Source organism: Clytia hemisphaerica, unplaced genomic scaffold, assembly GCF_902728285.1.
Source record: "Clytia hemisphaerica strain Z4C2 unplaced genomic scaffold, Clytia hemisphaerica genome assembly, whole genome shotgun sequence".
Classification (NCBI taxonomy): domain Eukaryota; kingdom Metazoa; phylum Cnidaria; class Hydrozoa; order Leptothecata; family Clytiidae; genus Clytia; species Clytia hemisphaerica.
Genome location: NW_027104033.1, coordinates 55766 through 70245, shown reverse-complemented (window position 1 = coordinate 70245; position 14480 = coordinate 55766). Strand labels below are relative to the sequence as shown.

General features: G+C 35.5%; 1 protein-coding gene and 1 pseudogene across 1 annotated transcript; one reads left to right on the top strand and one right to left on the bottom strand.

Moving 5' to 3' along the window:
- The first annotated feature begins 8754 nt into the window (after positions 1-8754).
- On the top strand, positions 8755-10422 carry LOC136811699 (myb/SANT-like DNA-binding domain-containing protein 4). Its single transcript, XM_067068324.1, has 3 exons — positions 8755-9166; positions 9339-9715; positions 10387-10422. Exons 1-3 carry the CDS (start codon positions 8755-8757, stop codon positions 10420-10422), a joined length of 825 nt encoding a protein of 274 aa, XP_066924425.1.
- A 187-nt stretch (positions 10423-10609) lies between these two features.
- LOC136811698 (putative nuclease HARBI1) lies at positions 10610-11552 on the bottom strand (annotated as a pseudogene).
- Between the last annotated feature and the right edge of the window lie 2928 nt (positions 11553-14480).

The following is a 14480-nucleotide window of genomic DNA, read 5'->3' as shown; positions in this document are numbered from 1 at the left end:
ATGCAAGCAATGCTTTTAACTCAATGAACAGGAGTGCCGCCCTACACAACATAAGAATTCAGTGTCTACAATTCGCATGTATTATTATAAACACCTACAGAATACCAGTAAACATGATAATTCGGAACGGTAGAAACATTTTATCAGTTGAGGGAACGACACAAGGGGACAATCTAGCAATGTCATTTTACGCCCTAGGTATTTTCAGGGAGCTGAAAGATCTTTGTTGCGAAAACAAATTGTAAAGTGTTAGATAGATTTCCGGAGACTTTTATGAAATTCGGAGAATCTTTAAATGATTTCTTAGTGCAACTGCATTTTTGAAAAATTGAAACATTTTTTTATATTATGTATTGCATGTTAGTTTTCTCAGTCATTTTTTTTTTCGTTCTTTCCCGTGCAGACCGCTGCACGGACTGTAGGTGTCGGACCGGGTTCTGGGCCTACTTTTTGAAAATTTGTGTTTTTTGATACTTGTATTTTGTCGTTTGTCTTGTTCTTGTCTGGTGTTTAACCCTTTTTTGTTTCTTTGTATTAGTGTGCGAGTTTTTGTTTATTTTTCTATGTTTGTTAGTTTGTTTGGACTGCGGGTGTGTCCAGGGTTATGGAATCTGGGGGAGGCTGAGTGTTGGACGTCCTTAAAACATGTTTACAGCCGCTGCACCTGTCGCAAGTCGGGACTCCAGATTGCATTGATTGGGTTTTTGAGTGGTATTTGGTGTTATCTGTTTGGCTTTTTAAACTTTATGTCTATTAGTTTGTTGGTTCTTTTTTGCATAAAATTCTCATTTCTTGACAGAATGTTTGATTGGTTTAGAAAAATTCAAAAAAAAGGAAAAGAAACGTATAATCATAAAAATATTAGTCCCTTTTTATGTTTCATCTTTATTTTATTTAGTATTATCTACACTTTCTCTCCTTGAGGTCAGATCTCTGATCTTCACCATATAATATATGGCGAAAAAAGCGAAAAATAGAACGTTAAAGCTGGATGTTTGTTTCATACTTATATCATTCTTTTCTGTCTTTTTTTGAAAAATTCGATACATTAGGTAGGATCTCAACTGCAAACACTAGTTCTTACAAAATGTTCCTAGCAAAAACAAATTTTTTGCTCGTGAACTCCGAAATGGCGTATAGTAAAGTAACACAATATCGTGCATAATAGATTATGGTCTATTATATACAAAAGTCAAAACTAAAAGTATATACAAAATGACATTATCATCACTACTGTAAGCAATTTCATGAAATAGAACTTTAATCAACAAGCCCTGAAACTTCTTAGAATGAAAAAATAAAAATAAAAAAGCAATTTTTTAAGAAAAGGGCATATGAAACCTATTTTCGATCACCCTTGGTGGCTCTGAACACAAAGCCAAGATCTGTCAGAATACAATTGTGTGCAGCAAAAGGTAAAAAAAAAAATTATTTATTCAATAGAATTTAAACTTCTCTGTTATATGAAAAAGTTAATTACACTGGATAGAAATAATTTTGAGCGGAATATTTTGATTGGTTGAATTATTTATAAGCATTAAAAATGAAACTTGATCCAGGCGTAGCTATCATGAAAAGCATCTCATTTTTATGTGACTTCCATAGAGGAATGATGTCTAGAATTGAGAACTTTAGATTTTGATATCTTAGAATTGAATCACTGCTAATGATTTTCAATTGAGTTTTTTAAAATAGTTCCCTTCAGGTAAATAAAATACTAAAAAAAAAAAACCATTTACATTGTGATTTGGATTTATAGTTTCTTTTAGCATTTAGCTGCTTCCTATGAGAATGCTCTCCTTTATCTGAAACGTTTTCTTTTTATTTCTGTCTCAATCCATCCACCCAAGCTCTGACAAATGCCTTCCCACGTATATCAATCCAACGCACAACAACCAATTTAAACAAACTCTCTTTCTCAATGGAGTTGAGTTCATTTCCTTTCTTCAGCTCATCCCACCGATAAATGATATATTTTCGTTTGTAAATGCTCTCATTGATTAATTCTTTTAAATTCTCACCAGCATAGTTATTTAATGTTACAGGATTAAAGACGTCACGAACGGAATATTCAATAGCTTGAAAAAGCAAAAAACAATTATCACTAACATTAACTAATCCACCACGATTCCGAAGGTCAAAACATTTTACTTTCTTTCCAGTGCTCCATGTCTTGATAGCTTCAATAAATTGTTCACCCTCACTGCCTTTTCTTTTGTAATGTTTTTTTTTGCTGAGTGAGCAATGAATCCAGCAATCTATTTTTTCTCCTTCTTTAACAGATGCAGAACTTATGTACGGTTCAATGTTTGCTGTGATTAGTAATTCCAAAAGTTTTGAAGTTAATTTGTAAATAAGGATGTCAAAATTCACCACTGTCCATATTTCCTTCAAATGAATAAAGTCAACGTCAGATTCGTCTGAACTGAGATAAGCATAAAACTTTTGCCACGTGAGTTTTCTTCCTTCTGAAATAAGGGACCTTGTTGGGAGGGAAAGTTCAATCATAGGGTAAAGATTCAATGTTATCTTCAAGTTAGACAGACATATATAACCTGATAACAGCTGTTCATAATTTTCTTACGTGCACGGTAAACCTCTGAAGGCACACAAATTATACATCTGAGGAAAATAGTCCTCCCGCGGAAAATTTTACAACAAGAACTTGTTGTGCCCCAGAAAGTCAAAAACTGATACAGCACCCTATTTGTAAACACAATCACGCAACTTTGTTGTCATTCCCAGTCCTTTTAGACGAACGCAGTCCTTACGATTTTGAGATAGCATATTCGTCAGATTGTATGTTTTCACCCATCCCTTTAGAGCTTCAGCGTGGTGGGCAGAAAACAACCACAATCTGATCTCAGATTAGACATACGTAGATCTGTCAAATTTGATGATATAGTAGATAAAGTGTCTTTTCGTTTGCCTACTGTTTCTACTCCCAATAAAGTAATATTTGTCTTCTTGTAAACTACTAACAGCTTTTTTCCACAACTCACCAGACTTAGATTCGACATTCTGAGATGTGAGTTTCAAAATAATTTTAGGAACTTTTTTGTCAGAGTCGTCTGAAGCACCAACTTCTGTATGAATAAAATTCAAATTTGGATCGGTTCCATTGATAATTGATTGAACAAGCTCATCTGGAACGAAATTTACTATCACCTCATCCAAATCATCATCAAAATAATCTTCAGCAGTGGTAATTGTAGCAGTAGATGGAATAGATTCAGCCGTGTTGAAAATTTCGACGAAAATTCTGATAAATTAGTAATAATTATTTTTTATGCTGACTCGACAAAACAATTGTTTTTATTGCTGACGCGGCTAAAATGATTGTTCACTAATTATGCGGAAACTCTGTAGATATAGTTTATTGGATTAGCAAAACAATAACACGCTATCTGATGAGATCTAACTCCTACTGTACTTTTTTGAGCTTATAACGAATTCATAATAAGAGCTGTAATTTACAACTGGTTAATTTAAGTTACCGAAAATTATTTCAAAGATATTTCTTCAAATGTTTAATAATGTTTGAAAATGTTCTGATAAAATCAAATGTTATTGAGCACCGATTTTCCTTTCTAAAAAAATCAAAGTTTGAAGTATTAGCAAATCAAGTAACTGAAAAATATGAATAATGTAATGATATCGTGATATCTTTTTTCTATAGATAATGATATTACAAAGATATATACAAAAAGGTTAAAAAAGATGGTTGATCGTTGTCAGCAATAAATAAACCTTGTCTACCGGGTTTGGTGCTTGGAGTGGTTGTTGCTGTTATGCATGTTGATACGGATGGAAACCCCCATTTCTACTCAGGCGACTGAGGTTCGATTCCCACTCGCATCGGCTCACTTGGCAAGTAAACGAAGCTTCGCCCGGGTCAACATGACTTGCCATACTATCCCCATGTGAGGCAGATGTGAGGGGACTTGTGTATAGTCAGTCCAAAACCAAGTGTTGACTATTTACAGCCACAGGCGCTATGGTATAGTGGCCATTGACCTTGGTTTCTGCTCAGCGGACTGAGCGAAATTCGATTCCCATGTGTCGGCTCATTCACTTGGCAAGTGAATGAAGCTTTGCATCGCCCGGGTCAACCCATACCATGTGAGGCAGATGTGAGGGGACTTGTGTGTAGTCAGTCCAAAACCAACTGTTGACGACGTGTCAGAGCCTCCTGCAACTCAACCAAATAGAAAAATAAATCTGGCTGGAGTGCTGGGTGCCTTGAAAATAGAAAATTTAACACTCAACAGTGGGGTGTGCGAAGATAGAAATTTTAATACCTGATAGTTGGGTGCTCATTTTCGGGTGCTAATTCTTGGTTGCTTTTAAAAGCACCCGACGATCAACAGACAGACTGGCCTGTCTTCAGACATTCTCAAACTCGAGCAACAGCTTCAATAATTTAAAAGATGATAAATCCAGATCCAAGAAGGGTATTCCATTAGCAAGACCAGTTCAGCAACTCAAAGGTACGGTAACAAAAATGGCAATGATGTCTGATGTGATTAGTGATACGTGGTAGTTTGATTTGATCAGTTTGATTGGCTAAAAATGAAAAACGTTCATTTCACTTTCCAGATAGTCTGTGGCTTTCTACCTGATCACGGCATCGGCAGACAACAACAACGAAAATAAAATTATAAATCATTTCAGCATAAACTTGTATTAGGTGAATTTTGTGAGATATTCATACCTTGCAACCTAATGTGTTTTTTTTATTGCTCTATTGATTTAAAGGGCCTTTTTTAAGCCTTTTTTAACTAAAAGAAATTGCTTTACTGAAAAGTGAGCAATACAGTCGACGAGAATGTTTGGACATTAGTGGGCTAGACGATGAGATTGGTGATGGAGAACTGGAAGGGAAAGTTTGTGAATTGCTGGGGGGAATTAATATTAATGTTAATATGGAAAGAGATATTCAAGCCTGTCACAGGTATGGCAGGAAAAGAGATATTATTGTAAAATTTTCTAACAGGAAAATGGTTGCGAAAATTCTTCAAGCCAAAAAGAACTTGCAAGATAATATTTTCATCAACGAGTCATTGTACCCACGTAATAAAGCATTACGTGGTCGTTGTGGCATGTTAAAAAAACAGGGACTGATCGCGAATGTGGTTACGAAAAATGGTATGGCCAGGATAAATAAACTCAACGCAAACACGTACACTGACATCTTTCACGAAGACGACCTGAGAGACGCTTTTCCGAATTTTGCTTTTCCTTATTAATATACAAAACTTCACACAGAAACTTAGTTTTTTGTGCAGTTCAGATTGAGATAAATTTGATATTCTGTCTTTTGTCTCAAATCCACTACTAGATGATTATCAATAACGACTTCTGAATACTTCTATTCAGAATCCTTAGTGTCATTATACTCATGACGAGTGTATTGAAATTTCTTATTAATAGCGTTTACTGTTTTATTACAGTTTTTTCATTAATTTATTTTTGTGTCGTTACATTTTTGATTTTATTTTTTGCACCAAGACCATTGCGAGGAATATCATGTCAGGTTGTTTGTCATGTGGGTAAGTCAGCACAGAGCATGCATCGGATTTTTCGATGCTTTAAGTTTGAAGTTCCGTGGCAACCTAGGTTCTTCTCCAATTTGTAGCCTACTAAATCTTGCATCTTTTATAATTTTCTGCTTTTTTTTATCTGGAGATATTGAAGTAAACCCTGGGCCGGGGAAGAAAACCACACTGAATGTTTGTCATTGGAATCTGAATAGTGTCTGGGTTGATAAATTTATCAAAATAAAACAACTTTCTGCATTTCTCAGTATTCATAAGTTTGATATCGTGTGTTTAGGAGAAACCTTTTTAAATTCTGAAATAAGTGACGACGATCCGAGGTTAGCTATTGAACACTATACGATCGAAAGATGCGACCACCCCTCTGATTCTAAGAGAGGTGGAGTCTGTGTTTACTATCGAGACCACTTAGGTCTCCAGCCAAAACCTAACTTTACTAATTTAGACGAATGCCTAGTTTTCGAGATGAAAACCGGTGTAGACCGGTTTTATCTTGAGCTAGGTCTTGAAAGTCTAGCGGACAGGCGACTTAGCCGCAGACTTATTCTCTTCTATAAGATAATTAATGGCTTTGCGCCAACTTATCTTTCTAATATCCTTCCTCCCCAGAGGGGGAGGAGGTTGATGAAGATGAAGATGAGGATGCTGGTGGAAGACGTAGAATTAAACCTCCTTTTGTGCCACCCTTTTGTCGAACTGAACGATATCGTGCTTCCTTTTTTCCTTTTTGTATCAGTGAGTGGAATAACCTGGACGAGAACATACGAAATCTTCCTTCAATCTCTCTTTTCAAAACCGCGATACTCAGATTCTTAAAACCCAATGCCAATTCGGTTTTCAGACTTGATAACAATAGAGGTAAGGTTCTACTTAACCGTTTAAGGGTCGACTTCAGTCATCTTCGGGAACATAAATTCAAACACAATTTTGCAGACACAGTTGATCCTTTTTGCAGCTGTCGAAATAACTCTATCGTAACTACTCAGCATTTTCTGATGCATTGCTTTGATTTCACCGATGATAGACATGTAATGTTTGACAGCCTTCTTCAACTTGACATATGCTTGTTACCTTTTAACCCAAGAATACTTTCCAGAATACTTCTCTTTGGGGATTCGAATTTTAGTAACAACCTAAATCATGATATAATAAGTATAACCGTAAAATTTATCCAAGATACCGGTCGATTCGAGGTCCGTTGTTTTGATTGTTCACAATGCTCATTTAGTTTGTTTTTTGTTTAATTTTGCCTAAGTTTTCTATTGTTTTTTTCTTCTCGTTTTTCATTTTATAAGGTTCCTCTCTCCTGGCGGTATAATCTAGCGGTTTTTTTGCGGGAGGGCTGGAACCTTTTAGTGTTTGTATTCTATGCTCGTGTCATTACTTATAAATTAAAAAAAGAAAAAAAAAATCTTAAACTTAAAAGTAGTTTTTTTCCCATTGTAGTTCTGTTAAAGCAATAATCTGGTCTGGACAATGTTATTGTTTATATATTATTTTGTCATGCGATCATATTAAAAGGACATGAGTATTGGCTCATTTTCGTGTGTATAATCACATTTGTATAATGTTCAACATGATATTATGTTATATGAATGATAACATGATTGCTATGACAGCACTGTTGATTATTGGACAACACCACAGTTGACATGAGTAAGAAATTTTTATGCCATAACCAAAATTACCCTTAGTATAATTTCCCAGCCCTGTAGCTGTATTTTGTATCTTACATATTTGTTTTTTTTGTGTTTTTTTTTTTCAGTTCAAACAGTTAATTTGGAAAAATATGTATAATGGACAAAGTAATTACTCATGATTGAACTTATCAATTTTGCACTTGGAGAAGAATCATGCCTGCAATCAACTCTTCAAATTTTTAATATTTAACTGCTGATAATAATTTCATTGTTATTGCTGCCCAACTGGACATTCACGAGTTAACACATCACAGCGCTTTGAAAATCGAATGTTTTTGAGTGTTCAAACGAGCGCGCAAATGTTCTCGAATGTTTCGAAACAATTTATTTTAGTAAGTACATTCAATCTGGACAGTCTGGAAAATGTTATTTTTCTCTTGATCTTTCGAAATCATTGAAATCTTTTTTTCTGAGAGGGGAAGGACTCTGATATTTTCTTTTTCTAAATGTTGTATATTCTTTTCATGAAACAGAGTCGAAATGTATTTTCTTTTAAAGAATTATCAGGAAACACATACATTTTGGATGCACAAGTTTATTCGGAGGGCATTATTTTTGCCCAAGTTATAGCTTCAGTTTTGATTTTTCTTCACTTCTTTGTTGTTTACAATTCTTTATTTTATTCCCCAAAAAGCTTTAGATTTTTTTTGGTGTTGTCAATGATGATGATGATGTTAGTGCCCGGGGGGGGGCACTCGATTTCGAAACGACGATATGTGCCGCGCAAAATCTGCTTTTCAAAATCGTACCCTTACAGTGCAGTTTAATATGACTGAAAAGGTGCCCTTTCAGTGCATTTTCTCATGATTTACCCAACCCTTTTAGTGCACTATATTTTTCAGCTGTAAATCTGTGTGAAAAAAGAAGCTTGGGAAATTTTCTGTTTCAAAGAAAAACTGAGAAAATTATTCTCGTTAGCTGTAATTATCAGACAATAGAAACTTTTTCAAACAAAGAAGAAGTAAAAACCTTTCTTTTTATTAATCATTTTGAATTTGTTTTAAAATTCGACCCTTGCAGTGCAATCTCACAGAAACACACCCTTACAGTGCATTTTGGGATGCTGAAAAACCCCACCCTTAAGCGCGGCACATGACGTAGGCCAGATCATAGGAGTGACTTCGGGGGTGTTAGTGCAATTTAAGAACGAAGAAGATGGGAAGAAGAAGAAACCAAGCTTTCTTCAGTTTTGAGATGTTTTTGAATTTGAGAAATGCGTGCTGGAGCTGCTGGGCCCGGTTGTTCAAAAAGCGATTAGATTAGGATTAGATTAAGAGCCGATTACCACTAATCGTGATTAATTTCCGATTTGTTAATCCTACGACTTGATAGCGTTGTTCAAAGCTTCATTTACTAATCCGAGGGGTTTCCCCGAAAAAAAGACCTTGAAGCGCAATTCGAGCAAAATCGAATGCGCCGGGGTTTTCCCTCGTTTCCAAAACAAAAACAAAAACAAAACAAACAAAAATTCTAAAATCACCAAAACTCAAATAAAAATGGAGAATGTAAATGAGAAGAAACCAAAGTTCACAAGAAAACCGAACTTTTCAGCAGATGAAACACGAGTCCTACTAGACTCACACGAAGAATTCAAAGATATCCTTGAAGGAAAATTTTCAAATGCTCTAACACAACAAAACAAGAACGAATCATGGCAAAAAATAGCCAGCAACGTTAATGCTGTTGGGGTAACCCCTCGTACGATTGCTAGTATACAAAACAAATTTAAAAACATTAAATCTGAAGCAAAGCTGGCCTATAATAAATTCAAGGGACATCAAAATGGCACTGGTGGTGGTCCTCCACCAAAAGAACCATCTTCATCAGACCAGAGAATTATGAGTTTATTCGAAGGGCGTCCCTCTTTTGAGGGCCTTCATGGTTTTGCAACAAACGCACATGAAACTGGTAAATTTCCTTGTTATTTTTTTCAGTACACTTGCTGATGATCTTTCTGGTGTGATACTTATTATCCTTGCTGTCTTTCTCTACTCCCACCCACCGGAAAACAAGACACTAATGAAGCAATCAGCTAATTATAATTCTAAGATGATAATTTCCTAATTATTTATTTTTACAGAAATCGGATCTTATTCAACGTCAATGATGAGTGAGGTATCAGCAGACCCAATGCTTTCATCGACCGCTCTTATGGGTCCTCAAGATGAAACCAACGAAACAATTCAAAAAACTACGAAAGGAAAACAAAAAGCCACAGCACCCAAACAAGGGAAGTCATTAATCAAACGCTCGACGCTAACTGCGAATAAGAAAATTCAGAAAAAATGTCTTCTTCAAGAACTTGCAATACAAAAGACTCGTCTGAAAGGGGAACGCCTCAGAAACAAAAACCTTCTTTTGAAAGAGAGAAACCTTCGACGAGCAGACGAAATTCTAACCCTCCAAAAAGAAAAATTGCAGCTTGAAATCAGTTTGATGAAAGGAAACATTTTATATGTTGAACGCCCGGGGGGGGGGTACTTAGGCAAATGGAGGGTACGGTATGTGCCGCCCTTAAGGGTACCTTTTTTGGACTTCCAAAGTCGGAAAAATCAGAAAATCAAATTTCAGTCCCACTAAGGGTCGGAGAAATAGGAAAACTTCAACTTTTTACCCCCGGAAAGATCGAAATTTGATCAAAATTGGTCAAATTAGTCCCGCTAAGGGTCGTAAAATTCCCAAAATTTTCCTTTGTTTTCTCCTTTTTAGTCCCGGTAAGGGTCCAAAGTTCGAAAGTCGGGCGGCACCCCCCGTCAGCTTGCAACCCTAGTACCCCCCCGGGTTTGAACCAGATGTTGAAAATCCCATTGAAGAATAAAACAATCTTTCACAAATCACAATAAAAATTAATAGCAAGCAACCAAAGCAAGCCACCACCAACCAGATCTCCAACTTATTTTAAAATGTTTTTGAATGAACACTTTCCAACTTTCGAGCATTCTACAATTTCGAATGAGCCTATTCTTAAATTCTATTGTTATTTTGTTCCTTCTCATTCTTCTCTAACAAAAAACAAAGGAATTCCTTAGAATTTTTGATAAAAACGTCAATGACTGAGAAAAAACAATGGATTCGAATCTCATTTTTTGAATGTTTATTTTTTGTCTGAATTCTTTTCTCAAAAATAGGCGCACAAAAACAAACAAAATGTAAGGAAAACTTAGGAGTTGGATGGTGGTGGTCTTGCTGTTGCTTTTTTTGTTTATGTATATAAAAACTTATAAACTTTGTATTTACTGTAAATAATATTTATTTACTTTGAGAGGAGGCCAAACTTGTGAATTTATAACTTATAAACGATAGATAATATGAACTTGATATTGGTTTCGATATCTTAAAAAAAAGTGTTTGTTATGTGGTTTTGAACAGTGTCTCTATATCTGTAGTGGGCAGGGTTGCCTGGATAGGGTAGAGCCTCAAATTCATCATCGCCATTTTCAATGTCTTCTTCAATGCTGGAAATCTTCTCTTCAGTAAACCAAAACTTCTCTCAACAGAACTTCGAGCACATTTTTGGCTCCTATTGAATCTTCTTTCTTGACGAGTGACAGGATTGTCATGTGGGGTTAGTAAATAGCTAGATAGGGCATATCCCGAATCACCAAGCAAAAGATCATCTTCAATAGATCGATGATTTGTGTCGAGATAGTTACTCAAACGAGAAGCTGTAAAAATAAAAGAGTCATGCGTTGAACCAGGCGAAGATGCATCAACATCGATAAATCTGTACTTGTGGTCTGAAACACCTTGAACATTGATTGAGTGATAGCTTTTGCGATTTATATAATCTCTCTCATCTTCATTGGGGCATGAGATTCTAACATGGATGCAATCAATACAACCAACCACACTAGGGAAACAAGACATCTCTTAAAAGCCCTGTTTTATGATTCTTTTTTCCTCGTTTGTTGTCGGAAATTTTATAAATTGTCTTTTTTTTTGCATTCAATGCTTGGCAGAATTTTGGGATCACTCGGGAAACTGTGGATTTGTCAACTCCTATACTGTCTCCAACCACTTGTTGGAAGCTCCCACAGGCAAAAAACCTGAGAGCAATCAAAACTTGGGTCTCCACCGACAATGCATGATTTCTTCTTGTTGGTAACACTAAGTCATTTCGCAGCAAATTAGCCAAAAAAGCAATGCCTTGTCGTGAAAATCGAAATCTATTTCTTATTTCTTCGTTACAGAAGGTGTTGTCTATCAAAATATTCCTCAGACGATACGTTCTTCGTCTTCTTCGATTATTTCCTCCAAGGTTTCCATAAAGGTGTTGATTCATAACATTCGCCATCTTTCTTGTTTTTAATCTTAATCTGCTCTTAATCCTGCTATGGAGCAGGATTAAGGTTTGCTTGGAGCCGCTAAGGCTCTTAATCTGGATTCAATCTTTTCTTAATCACGATTAAGTTCGTGAGTTTAGAACAACCGCTTAATCGGCGCTAATCGCTAATCGGGATTAAGCTAATGCGGCCTTAATCGCTTTTTGAACAACCGGGCCCTGGAGCCCAACTGCAATAAAACAAAGGTTAGTTAACTTTTATTAGTTGTGGATTCTTGATATTATTCAAGTCGCAGATGACAAGAGCAAGAGAATCCTCTCACTGTCAACTGAAGAAGGAGTTGTGAAACCTCTACCACCTCGAAATTGGTCGAAATTCATGGAGAATCCAGCCTGACTCAGCTCATTATTATTTGCTGGCAAATGCTTAACCCCCTTCACTCACCTCACTTTAGATATTTAATTTCCCTACAGATGAGCTGAGGCTTTTTCATTTTTTAATATCCCTGTTCTGGCAGAAAGTAGATTAAAATGCTATGTTATGCTATTATGGTCTATAAAGAGAATGGAAGTAAAAGATGGGTATTTATGCTAACCATCCCTGTCTCATTGAAAGTATCTTTGTTATCACTAAGGAATGATGACACAAACCTTGATTTATATTAGATTTCTTTATATTCTTTCTTCTTCAGGATGTAGAAAAAATGGATTTCAGATGGTTTTGGAGTCATTTTTTTCTGGATTTTTTTTATTTGAGCAACAGGAAGTTTAAAATATATTGTACATTGTGTCTCAAAATGTCACCTTGTTTTGTTGTTCTAAATTTGATATCTAGTCCTTCTAGTTTACATACATCCCTGTCCTATGAATGACCTATAAAATATTTCACAAGAAGAATGAAATTCATTTCTTTCCTTTCAACTTTTGCAGGTTTCTTGATTTTTGAAGTTCATTTTGGGACATTTCGTCTGTTTTTTCTCCCCCGCCTCCTTCTTAAAAAAAAATTTATTACGCCAATCAGATTCCACGTCTGTTTCCCGATCAGCCAATCACAGTGGCTTGTAGAGGGCATTACGTCATTCTTTATCTGGTCTGTAGTGTTGATGCTTCCTCGAATCACATGAATTTTCTTTAGCAGAAATAATGGTTCCCACTAAACCCACAAATGCAGCGATTGTATTGGCTATCAAAAAGCCATTTTAGATTTTCTTGAAAGCCAGATAAATTGCGGACCAAACCGTGGGTCGGGGCTATTTTTTCATGGTCCCTATCTCGAATAACAGGATATCAAAGTCTGGACTTTGAAATTTCATTGGACAAAATATCTAAGCCTTAAAATTAGCCCCGACCCTAGATCAGGTGCCCCTATGTGCAGACCGCCCTAAACAGTTGTTTTTTACCCTTAACTCTCGGCCAAGTCGTTGCACTTTTTGATAAACAGCAATTTTGGGACCTTACTTCAGTGGTCGTTTACTCGCGGTTTTTGACAGTTTTAACAAAAGAGTTTGCCCTAAACTTCAGTTAAAAGGTTATATTTTCGCATTAAATTGATTACACAATATTCTGAACTTGTTGATACGTTTAAATTTGAGCTCATTACTCTTCATTATGAAAATCGCAAAATTTGTTAAATTTTACAGACCAGAAAGTTCACCTCATTGACACACTCGAGTAATTTAATAGTCATTGACATTTGATTTACTGCTATATTTGATAAGGGCAACCGCATTTCAGGGTATGTTGACTTTTCAAATATTTCTGTATCTATTTTTGAATTAACTTATTATACATAATTTTTTTATACTTTTTATAGCATTATTTTTTATTTTACAAACTAAACTATTTCTAGTTACAGCTGCCACACAATTTCACTAAGTCTAAACTTAATATTTGTGCTAAATTCTCAGCCTCATTCTTCGTAATCAAATTTCTGAAGTCTTCTTTGCAGAACGAAATTTCTGAAGGTGTTATTTTTGTAGTGTTTTTATTTTTATTTTTAGGATATCCAGGAAATTTACATACGTACCCTTTGAATTAGTTTATAGAAAAAATAAAGCAGAACCATGGGAAACCCATTCACTAATTTGTTGTTAAAGTCTTCACATTTGTCAAGGACTGCCCAGCAAATGGTTGTAACTAAAATATTGATTACACAGAGGACATTGTTAATGGTGTTTGTGATATTTGGTTTTGCAACATGATTTAACTTTAAATGAGACACTTTCTCTCTTCAAACACAAAGATAGTAATATGATAGTACATCAGCTGTTTACCAGAGTGACAAACAAAATCTAACATTTCCAGACATCCACAAGAAACAGTTAAAATCTAAACAAATCTAAATTTAAAAACCCTAAATAACAATACATAACATAACCCTTACTAGCCCGATTTCAACCCTAAAATATATACAAGACATGCTTGGGATTGTAAAATTTAATACCCTTTTTCTTTGTTTTCATCCTCTAGAGCACCAGAACTAACTATAATCTTGGGAAAGGATATTATATTTGAACTGATTAGGGGCTATCCAAGCAATTCAGCCACACTGACTTTCGTAACAATTAGATTTTCATTTCCTTGGTAACTTTACATTAGTTAAGTAACTCAGCCCTCGCTGGCTGCCGGCGAAGCGCGTTAGCACCGGCGTCGAGAACTACAAGAAAACCAGCGCGTGATTGTAACAATTCTATTGGCTGTTGAATCGGAATATTTAATTGCCGGACTCGATAACCACTAAAGCTGTGCTTATTAATTATTTAAACTGGGCACACTTACTAAGATAAGAAATCTCAAAATGAGTAAAATAAAAGTATAGCGTGTTTAACCTATGAACACTATTTAGAAAATGGCCAACTCCTCGAAATGTATAATGTTATGAAATATGGAACTTGTAAAGGCAGTGAATGATTGTTTGAAAGTTAATGGCTATGTTATAAA